Genomic DNA, 16,210 nt, shown 5'->3' on the forward strand with positions numbered 1-16,210 from the left:
AAATCTACCCAAGTACTACTACTGCTCAGGATATCCCAACCTAGAGTATACTCCCTGGCCCCTTTCCTGTGTTCTCTTGGATCCAAGTCCTAGAATAATTAATAGTTATGCCAACGGAGGAAAATAACAGAAGATTATTCAGCTCCTTCTAGTTTATTTAAATAAAAAGCCAGCAGAAATTAATTTTCCTTTAAATTCAGACTTCTCTAATGGAGTATATCCATAGAAACTTGTTTCATCAATGAATCGTGAAAGAAATAGGTAGCAAAATAAAATTAAGACACTTTCTTTATCATTTGTCTTTTGTTCTGTACTTGAACATTATTCTTGAATACCTTATAAATCCAAAAAGCAGGTCTTCCTTTGAGATAGAAGGGGAATTTTCTAACCCAGTTTAAACAAGATTGATTCAAGATAGATTAGGTAGATTGCTGACTTAAAGTCAGATCAAGAAAAGGAAAGGAGTCCTCTGAATGTACATGAATTTTGTCATTTTTATAAAGACTTTTGGGGATTATATTATAGATGAAGAGAGCCAATTAAACCAAAACATAAGTTTGTGAAGTTTGTTGGGCACAGTTCTACATGAGGAAAATCGAATAGTTTTTCTGTAGAAACTTTTTTCATATCTTGTTCATATGATTCAATGGAGAAAATGAATTTTTCCTCAATATCTTTCTTGACCTAAGCTATCTTTTATACATTTTATTCAGTGCAAAAGACATAGTTTTCTAAGGAGATTGTTAAATTACCTATAACTGTCAAATACTTGGACTTTCAAGATGAGAAGATAGTTATGTTTACATAGAAGCAGCATTTTGAAAGAAGCTAAAGAAATTATCATTATCATCATCATCATCATCCTATGCCAAGACCCATAACAAAACCTAGTTTTTTAAGAATGAGTATTTTAGTCAGCGAAGTGAATTTATGCTAATCCTAAAAAACTAGCTTCATCATTAGACAAGTCTTCTTACAGGATTGCTATGCTAGTACAGACTTTATGAGAACCACCATGAACAGGAGAAATTTGGTTTTTTTTGCCAAGGAACTCCTAAGCAGTTATTCTAGGTTTCATATTGTTCATGATTCCATCTTTGGCTTTAGTGTATACAAAAAAATAAATTACAAGTTTTCTAGCATCTTCTTGTTCTCCCAAGAACAGATAATATTTGTCCAACAGATGTATCCATCCAACAGGATCTTGATACACTTCACTAGCATCCTGGTTCTCAAGAAGAATAGGATAGGTAAGACTCAAGATGTAAATAATTTAAACAATCAGAATTTTGAAATTAAAGTTAAAAAATTGTTTAATTTTTGGAAATGTTGGTACTTCAGCTAATCTTCAAGATAATTTTTGTACAATTTTTATATTTCAAAGTTTATTTCTCCTGTTAGACACTCCCACCAAAGAGTGACCCTTTCCTCAAAATCTTATATGTGAGAATGTCTATTATTACATAAGATTAAACCTGAAACTTGTGAACCTGTTATTAAAAATTCTGATTCTTAGAAATCCAGTCAGCTGTTAACATTGATAAACATTGATAAACAAAGTTAGACTTTATTTTAAAACATTCTGAGACAGAATCCTAAGATGCATCAACATGTGAAGAAACCTGTATGTGAGAAGCTGTTGATTGAAGGTCATTTCTGAGTTGTGAGAAAAAAGTGTTCCTTTCCCCCTTTAATGGTATTGTCGTAGTATCTGCATACAGTCAGTAGTGATTGCATCACAGTTTTCAGGCCAGCTGGCTCCCCTCACTGCACATGAAAAAAAACCCTAAACTTTTAAAATACCAGATGAAGTAGGTGACAATATTAAATAGACTTGAATTTCAAAGCACTCAGCTTAAAAGACCATCTGCTCAGGAGAACCTATGATCTTATGGCCACTGCTTACATGAGTTCATATCACACAACTTCTCTACATTTGACATGTTGGCATTACAGATACTTTGAAGCATTCACAGATTAGATACTTATCCTTCTAATTAAGATAGATCTTAGTTCTTTAATGGAATAGAGTTCAGAAAATAACATATTTGTCCTGACATCTTGGGCTATGCTTTATTTTGCTCTCTATTTCCTGACATTGGGAATATTTCAAAACCAGAGGAAATAGAATTTTTATTATATATTGCTAAATATAAATGATTATTATTGTTCATGTGAATCAGACCACTAGGCAGTAAGGGTCTAATACTAAGTAAAACTTTTTTCCAGCTGCCTGGTTGTCAAGACTTGTCATTATCTACCTCATAAGAAGTAAGATAAATTCAAAAATTCATCATATTTATTAGATTGAGAAAATCGACCAGGACTAAATCTAGGGATATGTAAAAACCTTGAAATATTTTAGATTGACACTTTTGATAGATAAAGCATCTTTTACTTTCTGATTCCTGTAACAGAAGTTGAAATGCAAATACTTCCTTAGCTCTCAAACAATGGATTTTATGGAGTTTTACCTTATTAAAGGATGCTAATTCAAACCTTCACAGCTTTTAACTTAATAGTTAATGTGTCTGTGTTCTGAACCAGTTCCCTCATTCCAAAAAACAGAAATGTCTTTAGTAAGTCCTCTTTTATAAAATAGCAGATAAAAAGACATTTCTGTCCACATTTCAGTGGACAGTGATTGTCAGAATAAATAGTGGCAGAATAAAAACACAAAATGCTCATAATTCATTTTAGATATCTCCTAAGTGTGGTCACAGATTTACTGAATATTAAATGTAAAAGAGACCCTAGAGATCACCCATTATGGGGAGTATTAAACTATGTGTATGTCCTGGACCCTCCTAGCAATCCAGGGATACATACACACTTCTTAGAATAATGTTTTTAAGTAATTGAAAGAAATTTCAGGTATAGGCTAGTGAAAATAAGGATGCACTTTTTTTTCCCCTATCCAAGCTAATGGATCTGCTGAAATCTGTCCCAGGTTAAGAACACCTGACCCTAACTAATCCCTTTACTTTACAAAGACCCAGAGGGGACAGGGGACTTGCCCAAGGTCATACAGCTAATAAGTGGTGGAACTAGGACATGAGCTGAGGTCTTTTGAGTCCAAACTTAACAGTGATACTCTCTTTACAAATAGTACTGATTTTTCAGGATCCTCTGTAAGGGTTTGATTTGAAATCGTTGCCCTTTTCTTTCTTCTGGGCAGTTGAGTGGAAAGTTGTATTTTTATACTCTCATCTTTATTTCCATAGCATTTAACAACTGGGTACTCTTATTTCTGTTTCATTTAAAACCTAGAGACCTATTGGGGAATAGGGGGCTGTGCCAGTTCCACTCCTAATACTCTTGTAGCCCTAGATATTATGAACTACCAAGGCTGAAGAGTAACATTCTGACATGATAATTTGGCTTTCCATTGGCAAGTGCCTTTTCTATCCCAAGCTTAAGCAAGTAGAAGGCATCATGTGCTGTGGGAGGGAGGGAGGATGATGTTGTTTTTCTTTAAATAAATAAAACTACTTTTATGCCATTTCATCCTTTATACAAAGGACAGAAGCCTTCCAAGTCTACAATCTCATGCTGGATTAGAGGTTACATCTGAGTCATATTCGGCTACAGGAACTAATCCATCTCAGAGAATCTGGCCTCATTCACCCAGGGCTACGACTGGTTCCTGGGCAGAGAAAGCTCTGACTCCAACTGAAGAAACTTGTAAGGTGGCTACCGCTGCATATTTTCCCTAAGTTTTCAGGACTGATAAAACTTAGCAGTAGTGAAAGGGCATTCCATAGTGTCATCTTAAAAGAAATGATTATTTCTCAAGAGTCTTTTTCTTATATCGTGATTTTATGTTAGTACTATTTCCCAAATGTTGTTATAATGATTTGTCTAAGAAGTGGTATTTCTCAATTTTGAACTAATTAGAAAGCTAATAATGCTCCATCTTCCAGGATAGTGTTAGAGGGGTGATTATCTGGGTGAACTATTCTTTTATTTATTAACTGATTTTAAATTAAGTACTTTTTACATAAATTAACTACATTTTGGTTTCTTTAAGTCTAGAGTGGGGTAGAGTAACTTCCTCTGGGGTTTTGGACTAATTCAGGAGGGAAAGAAAAGTTTAGTAATGGTACTAGGAGGTAATAGTTGGGCTGGGGATGGGGGGAATGAATAGGTAGGGTGCATTGCAAGTTATTTTCATAGGGACTTATTTACACACATATATTAAAATTACACAGCCCCTCTTTCCCTCCTTCCTAAAATTGTTTTTAAAAATATACTAACGGGCAGTTAGGTGATGCAGTGGATAGAGCACCAGCCCCAAAGTCAGGAGGACCTGAATTCAAATCTGGTCTCAGACACCACTTCTTAGTTTTGTGTGACCTTGGGCAAGTCACTTAACCCCAATTGCCTCAGCCAAAAAGGGGGAGGGGAACCAACTTAATTACCAGTATTTAAATGGGAAAAAAATCTCTTGTGTAGTTGAGTATCTTAATTTATTTGTGTCCAGAGAAAACTTGAAAGGGGAAAAGACCTTGCTTTTCTCCCAAGCATTGACCTTTGAGTCTGAAGCCCTGGAATTAAATTCTGGCTCTGTCACTGTCAAGCTATGTGATGCTGGGCAAGTCACTTCCTTTATGAGCCTTAGTGTTCTCATTTGTAAAATCCCCATTTTTAGCTTCTACTGATTGTGGTATTCAGATGTGATGATCTATGTAAAAGTTTCTTTGAAAATAGCAAAGCACTACGTAAATATAAGGTATGATATTACTAAACCTTCCTTTGATGCAAGTGAACTTAAAATAACTCAATTTTCGATAGAAACGGTGGGCATTAAGTGATGCTGTCTATCCTCAAACTTATTATTGGACATAAGCTCATAGATTGAGAATTGGAAAAGATAGGAGAAATCTGAGTAGAAAAGAAATAGAATATAGAGCGACAAGTTGAACAAAATTGGACCTTTTTTCATTTTATCTGCCCCACTTCCCCTCTCCTATTATTATATGTAATGGAGAGTTTAATAGCTTTAATGTTCTCTTTCAGCTGAATAATTTTAGATAATTTTTATGTGTATTAGCATATATTAGCATATAGTTTTTACTAGAGTTGTTCCCCATTATTGATTGTAGAAGCTGTTTTTCTTGTCCATTCACTGTCAACTCAGCCTTCTTCAGGTACCAAGTAGTTAATAATTCAACAAGCGTTTATTAAGCATGAATTATGTACAGGGCACTGTGTGTTAGAAGTTAGGGATACAGAAATTGAAGAGTTTCTCCCCATAGGGAATCTATTGGTCCAGTTTGCTGGACCAATAGCTTCCCTCTGTTTCTTTGTCATGGTCTTGCTTTAGTGATGGAGATAGTTATTTGTAGATTTCAGTTGATTTTAGCCTTCGGTTTGTTTCACGGAAGAGCTCAGATATTTTCAAGAAGCACAGAGGTGTAATAGCATTTTGTTGTAGATCAAGAGCTATTTAAACTGCTTTTAATTTCAGTTACCTCATTGCAATCTAGGCTTATGAAATGATTGATGTCAGCAATCACTTTGGTTCAGATAATTTGACAAATCTATACTGAATACTTCCTGTGAGATTGTGGAGGGAATATAAAAAGAATATGATTTCTTCATTAGGAAACTACTCATTTAGTTAGAGAAACTAAGCAGACACATATGAGATAATTAATGAACTGTTGAAGACAGTATATTTCAATACTTTAAGATTTGCATTTTTATCAATATATGTACTACCTTCACAGATCAAATCTCTTCATGCCTTAGTTTTGTTAATTGCTATGGCAATTGCTATTACCTGGAGTGAGATCTTTCTGTGCTTAACTTTTCCAAACTTAATTATCTGGACTGGGCTGAGACAATGTTATCACTTGGGTACCTTTTTCACCTTGCTATAAATTTACTTTGGGCTCTGATGGAGTGCTATTCAGATTCATCTCTGCACCGGGGTGTGCTGGTAAATGTTTAACAATCAGCTTTCTGTCCCATGTGCATATTTTATTTTATGAAATCTAAATGAATTAAAATGAAACCAGCAATGCTGGAGAGAAACTCGGGAGTTTGAGTTAGTCAGTAGAACTTAAGAGGCTACTGGGGGTGAGTCCAAAATCTAAGTTGAGAAAACTGACTATAAAGATTTAGAAGTGTAGAACTGTTTGTTTGAGTTAGGGAAAATAGATGAATTCCCCTACCCAGTTTAGAGGTCAAAAACTGAAGAATGAAACTGGGAGAATTGCTACATTGAAGGGATGGCAAGACCTTCTAAGAAGTTTGAAGAGTTAGAATGTTGCATCTAGATTGTTATGCATTAGCAGAGCAGAGATTTTAAAGAAGATTGTTTATTCTTTCATTTTACAGATGAGGAAACTGAAATCTCAAAAGGTGAAGTAATTTGCATCACGTTGTTGAGTTATAGAAGCAGGACTCAAATTCAGGTTTTCTGATTTCATTAGAAATGAGAGCAGTAAATGAAAAAGGCATTTCTTTTTTTGCAGTAAAAAGGTCATTACTTTCAAGAGAGAAACTTTACTAGTTATGTAGAGCAAAGAAGTGAAATTATAGCATTGTGAATAAATAGTGATGAAATGGAAATGCTGTGTAGATAGCAGGATGCAATGGGAAGGTAGCTAGAATGAGTACAGGTTTTCCAAGTCTTGAAGTTGAAGCCAAAGAAAATGTTGAAATTGCTAGAGAAGGAAGTTTTAGGTGTACTAAAGATGTTCATTACAAATCAAGAAGGGATGGGATAAAAAGCATCACTCCAACCTTGCCATGGCATTTAACATTTATATAGTTCTGTTATTCCTCTGACTAATCCTTCTTCTCACTGTGCTTAAGTATTTCCCTTAATTTTGCTCTCCTTTTGTGATTCTATCACAATAATAAGTACATAAGTACACACTTTGGAAGTGAACTCTGAGATAAATTCAGATCAACCTATATCTGAATCCTCCTACTATATACCTGACAAATGGTCATCTAGCTTTTTACTTGGGAGTTCTCTTGTGAATAGGAACCCAAACCTTGAAGGAACACTTTTGGAAAAGTGCTCATTGTTAGAAAATTTATTTCTGTCTAGTCTTTTATTATTCTAGATTCTTTTCAGCTTTTACCCAATTGCTTCTGATTTTGTACTCAGGGAGCAAACAGAAGTCTCTAATCTCTCTTCTAGATAAGGGCCCTAAATATCTAAAAGACAATTATCATGTTTCATTTCTCCCTTCTCATCCTTACCTCTTCTCCAAATCTTGACTTATCTAGGCTGAACAGCTCCTCCTTCAACTAATGTTTATGGTTTAAATTCAAGGCCCTCCATGATTCTTCAATAATCACTGTGTCCTTCCAAAATGCATCCATAATTGAATGCCCTGTTCTGGATGGTTTTGCTGCTCTCATTGCTTCCCAGCTGCTTTCCCAATTGATTAGTTTTCTTAGATGCCATATCCTAGTATATGCATCAAGCTTTCAGTCCACTACAATCTCCACATTTTTCAGATTGTTTTTAAGACAGGCCTCTCTCATTTTGTGCTTGTGAAATTGATTTTTTTTTTTTTTTAAACATTTCTTTGTTATATTGCTGGCAGCTTAGCATAAGTAGATAGAGAACTCATGTTGGAATTAGTAATGCCATGGACAAATCAATTGCAACTGTTTATTTTCTTGGAAAGTAGAAGTTTCTTCATCAAGAGTTTCCTACAGTGATAAAAACACAGATACAGAACAGAATTTAAAAATCTAATTTGATTTGCTCCGTTCTTTTAGCTTCTTGATCTTTTTTCAGTCCTGACTATCATTGATTGTTTACCTACTATTTCCAGTTTTGTGTGATCTCCAGATTTGATCAGTATGCCATCTTTACTTTTAAAACCAAGTCATTAATAAAAATGTCAAATAGCCTAGGGCCAAGTACAGATCCTTGGACACACTGAAAACTTTCTGGATTTAACTGACCAGTCAACCAGTTCTGAATCGGCTTAGTTGTAATAACATTTAGCCCAGCAGTGGGCAAACTGTGGTGGAGAACTGCTGATCTAGTAGTTCTTGTTTCCCCTCTTTTTCATAACATGAGGGACTTTGAAAAAGCCAAACTCTTGCTAATTTACATCTACAACCTTGTACCGATCTTCAAATTTAGCCTTATCTGTTCATTTCATTATTGCTTCCTTTTCTAGATATTTACAGACTATTCCTTTATTAAAAAAATAAAAATCTCTAAATGGCTGCAGGGGATAAAGTAACTGGAGTCTGGAGTCAGGAAGCCCTGAGTTCAAATTCTGTCACATTCCCATAGGCAAATTATTTAATTTTAGCCTCAGTTTCTTCTATAAAATACTAATAGCTTCTACCTCTCTGGGTTATTGTTGTGAAAATTGCGAGATAATTGCAAAGACTTTGCAAAAAAGTTCTCTATGTAAATACTAGATAGTATTAGCATATTCTAGAGTTTTGCTTAGAAATTAAATTCAATGCCAGGCAGCTAGGTGTTGCAGCGGAGAGAGCACTAGCCCTGAAGTCAGGAGGAACGAGTTCAAATGTGGCCTCAGACATTTAACACTTCCTAGTTGTGTGACCCTGGGCAAGTCACTTAAACCCAATTGCTGCAGCCAAAAAAAAGAAAGAAACTCGATGTGGATTACAATATAATACTTTTACTCTAATTTTTTTACCTTTTTGATTTGGTTTTTCTTGTGTAGCAAGATAATTGTATAAATATGAAGTTCCAACTTCTAGCAGTCGCAGTTGCCCAGGGTTTAAGTCTTGAGTTGGTACCATATACGAGTCAAAGGATAAATCCTCATAATCAGTGTACTCGTAGCTTCAGTACCATTGATGTCCTATAGACTTAACTGAAAGATAATGCATATTAGATTTAACATATATATATTTATTAAAGCTTTTTATTTACAAAGCATATGCATGGGTAATTTTTCCAACATTGACTCATGCATTTTACCTTCTGTTGCAAATTTTCCCCTCTTTTCCCACACCCACACCCCCACACGTAGCTGGCAGGTAGTCCAATACATTAAGTAGTTAAGATACATTAACATATATTTTTTAACGTTTAAAACATTTAACATATATTGGATTACTTGCCATTGACGGGAGGGGGTGGGAGGAAGGCAGGGAAAAATTGGAACACCAGGTTTTGTAAAAGTTAATGTTGGAAAATTATCCATGCATATGTTTTGAAAATTAAAAAGCTTTAATAAAAAATATATTTTTTTAAAAGAAATTTAACCCTAATTTAACCCTAACTCCCACTAGTCTATAATTTGCAGCTTCTGACCCTCTTGACAACGCTTTTTAAAAACAATCAAGATAACATTTTTCTTCTTGTTTTATATCTCCAAAAAAAATTTTTTTTTTACAATCTTAGATTAGTGACAATGGGCTCAGCAGTTTCATTTGGACCTGGTGACTTAATTTCTAATATTTAGCATGAATTCTTTTAGCTGTTTTTGTTCTAACCTTCCTAGCTTGAAGATCATTCTCCATGGCAGAGAAACGGAAGTTATAATAGGAAATGAAAAGCTCTATATCATTGTCATTCTGTGATCCACACTGCATAATAATTCTAGCCTTATTTGATTTACATCCTTCCTTCTTTCTCCCTTCCTCTCCTCCTCTCCGCCCTCTCTCCCTTCCTTCCTCCTTCCCTTTTTCCCTCCTTTCTTTCCTCCTTTCTTTCCTCCCTTCCTTCCAAATAAAAATAATGTTGAGATTCAGAAGGAGATCCTAAAAGGTTGGGGTTACAGACTGGTGTCATAAGATGTCTCAAAAGAATTTTCAGGCTTGAACCCATATCCAAGTCAAGGGGCAAAGTTTTTTTTTAAAATGCCAATTGAAGCAGACTAATTTCCAAAAGGATTTAGCAAAGAACCAGGAGCGAGAAGATAAATTTATAAGAAAAGGATAGAGAGATGTGCTTCATGTCACTGGTATGCTAATTTTTTTATTATGCCCCTCAAAATTGAATTTTATGGTTTGGAGGTGGAAGAGTACCCCACCATTTGTCTTGGAAACCTTAGTATCTGACAGCCAGCATTAGCTGTGGAACTATGGCACTGCCAAAGCCCAGTGGCCTGAGGGCTGTTGCCACATTTCCCCTAGAAACTGTATCCCATCAATAGCTTTTTAATTTTTCCAGATACATGCAAAAATTTTCATCAATCACCCTTGCAAATCCTTGTGTTTCAAATTTTTCTCCCCCCCCTTCCCCCTCTCTTAAACAGCAAGAAATCCAATTTAAAGTGCAATTCTTCTAACATATTCCCACATTTATCATTCTACACAAGAAAAATCAGATAAGAGAAAAAATGAGAAAGCAAACTAGCAAACAACAACAAATGTGAAAATGTGATCCACATTCAGTCCCCATGGTCCTCTCTCTGGATGTGGATAGCTCTCTCCATCACAAGTCTTATTAGAAATGCCTTGTCATTCCTCCTCTTTTGGACCTGGACAGCTGCACCTATAAGTTTGACTTCTCATTGACTTCTCAAACTTAGTTTATCCAAAGTAGAATTCTTCTTTCCCAACTAACCTTGGCCTTCCCCCAGTATATACATTATTGCTGAGTTTTGTTGGTAAATTTCAATTTACTGGGATCTTAATTTTGATATCATCTTCAATTCTAGATATAATTTTCATTCTCTATAGTTAACCTGTTGGCAAATTGTATTCCACAGGCCATAATATCTCTATTCTCACTGCAGACCATTATCAGCCTTCACCTGAATTACTGAAATAGCTGCCTAATGATTATGATATTGACTCTTTCCTATCCATTTTTATGTCAAAGCCTTAATACTCTTCCTATTATATAATTATGTAATTAATTATGTAATTAATAATTAATATGTAATTATTAATATATAGTATATAATTATATAATTCCCTATTCAAGCCAAATCTAAGATTAAGGCAGTGTTCTCCATTGCCTTACAAAATAAAATATGAACACAATGCATTTTGACTTGAACAAAAATAGTAGGAATTAATTAATTTAAATTTGCTGGACCTATACTGTGGAAGATACTGAAAGCCAAAATAGTGTGTTCATGGGGTTAAGAGTTGTGGGTAGGGGTTAAGTATAAGAAAAATGGAAAAGTAGAAGTGTGGCAAGGGAATTTGAATGCCAAACAGAAGATTTTAAATTTAATCGTGAAGGCAATGGGGAGCTACTGGAACTTAAAGAGGTAGAGAGGTAATAGTAGACCTGAACTTTTAAGGAAGATCACTTTTACTGATGAATACTGTCATTTTTCCATTCCTTCAGAATGGGTCAAAAGAATATAAAATTTAAAAGGGACAAATATAGGGACACAAGGTTAAAAAACTTTCAAGTGTTCAAATGATTGGATATGTGAAAATATCTGGGAGTTTTGATGGACTGAAAATTCAATGAGTTAATGAGTGAAATATGGCCCTCAAAGAAGCTTAATTCTATATGAGGCTACATTGATTCTATCCTGGTCAGGTATCTAGAAGAAGTGAAGGATACTTATGTAGAGCTATGGGTTAGTTTGAAAAAGGAAAGAACCACCAGAAATCTTAGCCAGGGCAACAGATTATATTGAAAACAAACCAAGGTTTCAGCCAAGAGAATCTGAGTTCAAACCCCAACTCCTCTGTTTTCTATAACTGTGAGCTTGGACCAATCCCTTTTCTCTGGACCTGTTTACTCATCTGCAGAATGAGGGGTTGAGGAATGATCATTTTAGATCCTCTTTAGCTTTAATTTCTAAGATCCTATCATGGGGCCACATTTTAGGAAGAATGTTGACAGAATGGCATATATCCAGATAAGATTGACTCAGATGGTAAAGGTACGAGGCAGCATTAATAGGAAGAACAATTAAGGGACTGAGGATTTTTAACCTGAAAAAGAAAAAAATTAGAGAATACTTAATTATCTAAAAGTATTTGAGCTTTCATGGGGAAGGAAAGATTAGATTTGATCTCTAAAGTCAGAACAAATAATAACAGGAGAGAAGACTTAGATTTCAGTTTACGGTAAAGAAATATTTCCTAGCAGGTCAAAGGTGGAATGGATTGCTTGAGAGGAGATAATGACTTTAGTCTTCATTTGATATCTTGATAGAAACTGCTTCTTTGATATAAATTATAGAGTACTTCTTTGATTAGTTAGTTATAGGTTGGCTAGATGACTTCTGAGAACTCCTCTAGCTCTGAGATTGTGATTCTGTAAAGGGCAGTACTTTGTATCCTTCAAGAAGTAACCAATGTTTTTGTTTGGCAGCTCAGACTTTTATTGCTGATAATAATGGGATTAATATGACAGCCTTTTCTCATGCTGTACATTAATAGCCCCAGTTGACCAGTGTTGCATAAAAATCTGTTTGAAATGTATTTTATGGTGATTTTTTTTTTTTGTCATATACATGGGCAGTTAAGAGAGGGGAAAAAGTTGGGACAGTCATAATATGAATGAGAGATAATGGAGTTGATAACCTGTATTGATATCTAGTATATTTTAAAGGCTTCAGGAAGGTTTCCTGCACATTAGAAATTAGAAATGTAAATTAAGAAATACCCCAAAACACGAATGGGCTTTAATCTGTACTATTGAAAGTATCTCTGATATTAGTGAGATCAGGGAGTTGTTGAAGTAGTTTTTAAAAAGATTTTTCCTATAGGGTTAGTTAGCCATCAGTGATTTGTGTCATTTTGTTCAGTATTATATATTCATCATGCTAGAATATGGTTTGGAATTCTGTCGGATTAAGATGCCTGATGTTCCATTAGAGAACATGTTATTCAGAGTGGGTGTTGCAATCAGATGGGAAAGTTGCTGTAATTCAAGGTTGTATGTCTACAGTATCATATCATTCCTTATAAACTACTCTTGGTTTAGCTGAACCAAACCTGGTTTTTAGTCCTGGTAATTTGCTTGAATATTTCAAAGCTCAACATTCTTATTGCTCCTAAATTAAATTTTAGGTCATAATTTGATAGATGGCATTTTAGTTAGCTTTAGTATCAAAAAAGGACTAGCTAGAGGACCTTGTGCTTGAGCACTTAGGCTTGTTTGAGAAAAGTTTGTTTTGTTAGGGATTTTAAAATAGTATTAGGCCAATTTCATTGCTGACTTAGTGATTTAATTCAAGATCTGGAGTCAGAATAAAGAAATTCTTATCTTGCTCTCATTTAATGTCTTCTGGCAATTAATTAGATTGTAAAAAGTAATCTACTTGGAATATATTTGATAAATTTGATTTTTGGTTCTGTAATTTAATGCTTTGTGCCTAAGGCAAAAAAACAACAACCCATAATTCTCACCTGAGTGAATTTTCATGGCTTGATTCAGACTATTTTGTTAGGAATGCGCCATGAGTTAGTATTCCATGCCTTTTATACAGCCTGCTGGGCTCTTCTGCAGAGATTAGTAGGTATTTCAGGGATAGGCATAGTGATTTTGAAAATAGACTCTTTCATATTTTTGGCCTCTTAAGGTAATACTGCAGTTAGCAAAAACATTATAAATTATGAAAATAATGGTGACTAATCTTTATTTTGTTAATATTATCTAGGGAGGTTAATAAAAAAATGTCTATGTGTGTTTATAAGCCAGACAGAAATGTTTCATTGTGATGATCATCCTTTAAACTGCTAGTTGAAATTCTGAATGTAATTTTAATAATTGTGTATGTATAGATCTTAGTAGAGCAATAGGTTATAATTCATTTTTTAGGACTTACATGGATTATTAGGGCAAATCTGTTTTACAATTGTTATGTTTTTGTTTCAGAGATCCGCTGATGGTTCAAGTCCAGAAGATGGAGAAGGTGAGGAAATCTGCCAGATATTGGATGTGTTAGTATCTGTTAAAGGGATCACACACACACACACACACACACACACACACACACACACACAAACGTATAAATGTTTTCCTTTTCTAATTCTAATTACCCTTTGCAGATTCTGACCGAGAAGATGGAAATTACTGTCCTCCTATAAAACGGGAAAGAACTTCTTCATTAACTCAATTTCCTCCATCACAGTCAGGTAAAAAATGTATCATTATCCCAGAAAATGAGAAGAGAGGATATATTTATTCTTGTGTTACCTGTTCCCTTTTAACCCTTCAACCGCTTCAATGTAATAGCTGTGATTTATATATGTGTGTATTACATTGTATTGTATTACATGTATTTATATATATGTATTGCATACATATATATATATATATATGTAATAGCTGTAATCAGTAAAAAATGAATCTAAAACCTAATTTCCATCAAATGAAGCTAGAAAGTTATTTTAGTTCTTCCTTAAATATAAGGCTAAATATCATTTACCTGGAGTGTAATTAAATAAATGGACATGAAACAGGGTGATTTTCCTAAAGTCTCTCTTAGAAACTAAGAAGGTACCCTCTTATGAATGGTTGTTCTACATTAGAGAAGGTGGGTTGAGAAAAGGTTATCCATTCCCTATGGGATTGCTTTATTGGTCACACTAAGTCATACAGTCTTATCTTACAGTTTTAAATTAAAGACTGATTATTTGGTTATAGGCTCAAGGTTACCGGCACATAAAAGGTAGTGCACTTTGTAATGCAGAGAACACTGCATTTGGAGTTTTGAAATGTGTATTCAGCTCCCAGATCTACTACTTACTACTACCTATGTGACTTTGGACAATCTACCTTTAAGGACAATCTACCTTTAAGGAGCTCTGACTTTCTCCTCCACAAGTGTTGATGATCTTCAAAATGAACTATCCAACTTCAAATCCTGTGATCTTGTCAATAGTATTTTTTGAGCCCACTGTGAAACAAAGATAGCAATAAGCAAAGCATGAGAATAAGAACTTTCCACCAATGAAGAGGAAATTAGAGCAATAATTAGGAGTTACTTTGCCCAACTTTATGCCAGTAAATTTGATAACCTAAATGAAATGGAGGAATACCTAGAAAAATAGAGATTGCCAAGATTAACAGAAGAAATAAATTACTTAGTCTCGTTTTAGAAAAAGAAATAGAACAAGCTATTAATCAGCTTCCTAAGAAAAAATTCCCAAGATCAGATGGATTTATATGTGAATTCTATCAAACATTTGAAGAACAACTAACTCCAATACTGTATAAAAATAGGGAATGAAGGACTCCTACCAAATTCCTTTTATGACACAGACATGGTACTGATATCTAAACCAGGTAGGATGAAAACAAAATTTTAGACCAATCTCCCTAGTGAACATTGATACAAAAATCTTAAATAAAATATTAGCAAAGAGATTATCCCCATTTATCCCCAAATTATCCCCAGGATAATATACCCTGATCAAGTAGGATTTATATATCAAGAATGCAGGTCTGGTTCAGTATTAGGAAAACTATTAGTATAATTGATTATATCAGTAGCCAACATATGATTATCTTAATAGATGCAGAAAAACCATTTGAGAATAAGGTCCCTATCCTTGACCTTAGAGTTAACATAAAATATTAAATATTACAGGAAAGATCATAGTTCAGTATATAAAATGCTGCACTCTCAGTTATTTTAGGGGTTCTTTTGCAAGGAGAAAGAACTGTCTTAATGAGGGATATAAATGAGCTGAATCTTAGGGATGGGGGATATATATAGACATATATATATATATATAGACAAAAAGAGGGCATTGCTAGGTAGAGGACAGGACATATTATGTGCAAAGCAAAGGCACAGGAGAGAGGATCAATATCTAGTTGGAATAGAGATCATGTGGGAAAGTGGCAGGTGATGTGATTAACTGAAAAGTCAGGTTTGAGATTATCTTGGAGAGGGCCTTGAATTAATAAAAGTTTGGACTTTATCCTGTAGCAAGAGGGCAGCCATTGAAGATTAGAATTAAATTAGGTCAAATGGTTTGGTTTCGATTTCTTTTTCCTCCCCTCCACCAATTCATTTTTAATACCATTATGTCTGTCACCATTATTCTGTGCTCTCCATCTGTAACTTATGAACTATTTAGCAATTTTTAGAATTAGAAATATTTGGAATTCTTGGAATTTGTATGTTACTTATGTGAAGATTTATTCATGCTTAAAAACAAATTTCATATATAAACCATATCATTAGTTTTAAGGATATAATTATTCAGTTTCTTTTTATTCATCCAGTGCCACTGCTACCACAAAATAAAGGCATTCTGAATTCAGGGGAAGGTCGAGCAGGTTGAGGCCCATCAGACATCTTTACCAGGGCAG

The 16,210-nt window shown here is 34.4% G+C and overlaps 1 protein-coding gene across 17 annotated transcripts in view; it reads left to right on the forward strand.

Moving 5' to 3' along the window:
- RANBP3 (RAN binding protein 3) overlaps positions 1 to 16,210 on the forward strand; it is a 77,313-nt gene that overhangs the window by 24,885 nt on the left and 36,218 nt on the right. For 6 of the 17 annotated variants that reach the window (XM_023496722.2, XM_023496725.2, XM_023496721.2 and 3 more), the window contains exons 4-6: positions 3,522 to 3,689; positions 13,763 to 13,799; positions 13,936 to 14,022. In XM_023496722.2, coding sequence (XP_023352490.1) covers positions 3,522 to 3,689; positions 13,763 to 13,799; positions 13,936 to 14,022 — 292 coding nt within the window. Of the gene's footprint in view, positions 1 to 12; positions 1,251 to 3,521; positions 3,690 to 13,762; positions 13,828 to 13,935; positions 14,023 to 16,210 lie in introns of those variants that run through there. The other 11 variants (XM_023496726.2, XM_023496728.2, XM_023496727.2 and 8 more) reach the window with 6 other exon arrangements.

The sequence above is a fragment of the Sarcophilus harrisii genome, chromosome 1 (genome assembly GCF_902635505.1).
Source record: "Sarcophilus harrisii chromosome 1, mSarHar1.11, whole genome shotgun sequence".
Classification (NCBI taxonomy): domain Eukaryota; kingdom Metazoa; phylum Chordata; class Mammalia; order Dasyuromorphia; family Dasyuridae; genus Sarcophilus; species Sarcophilus harrisii.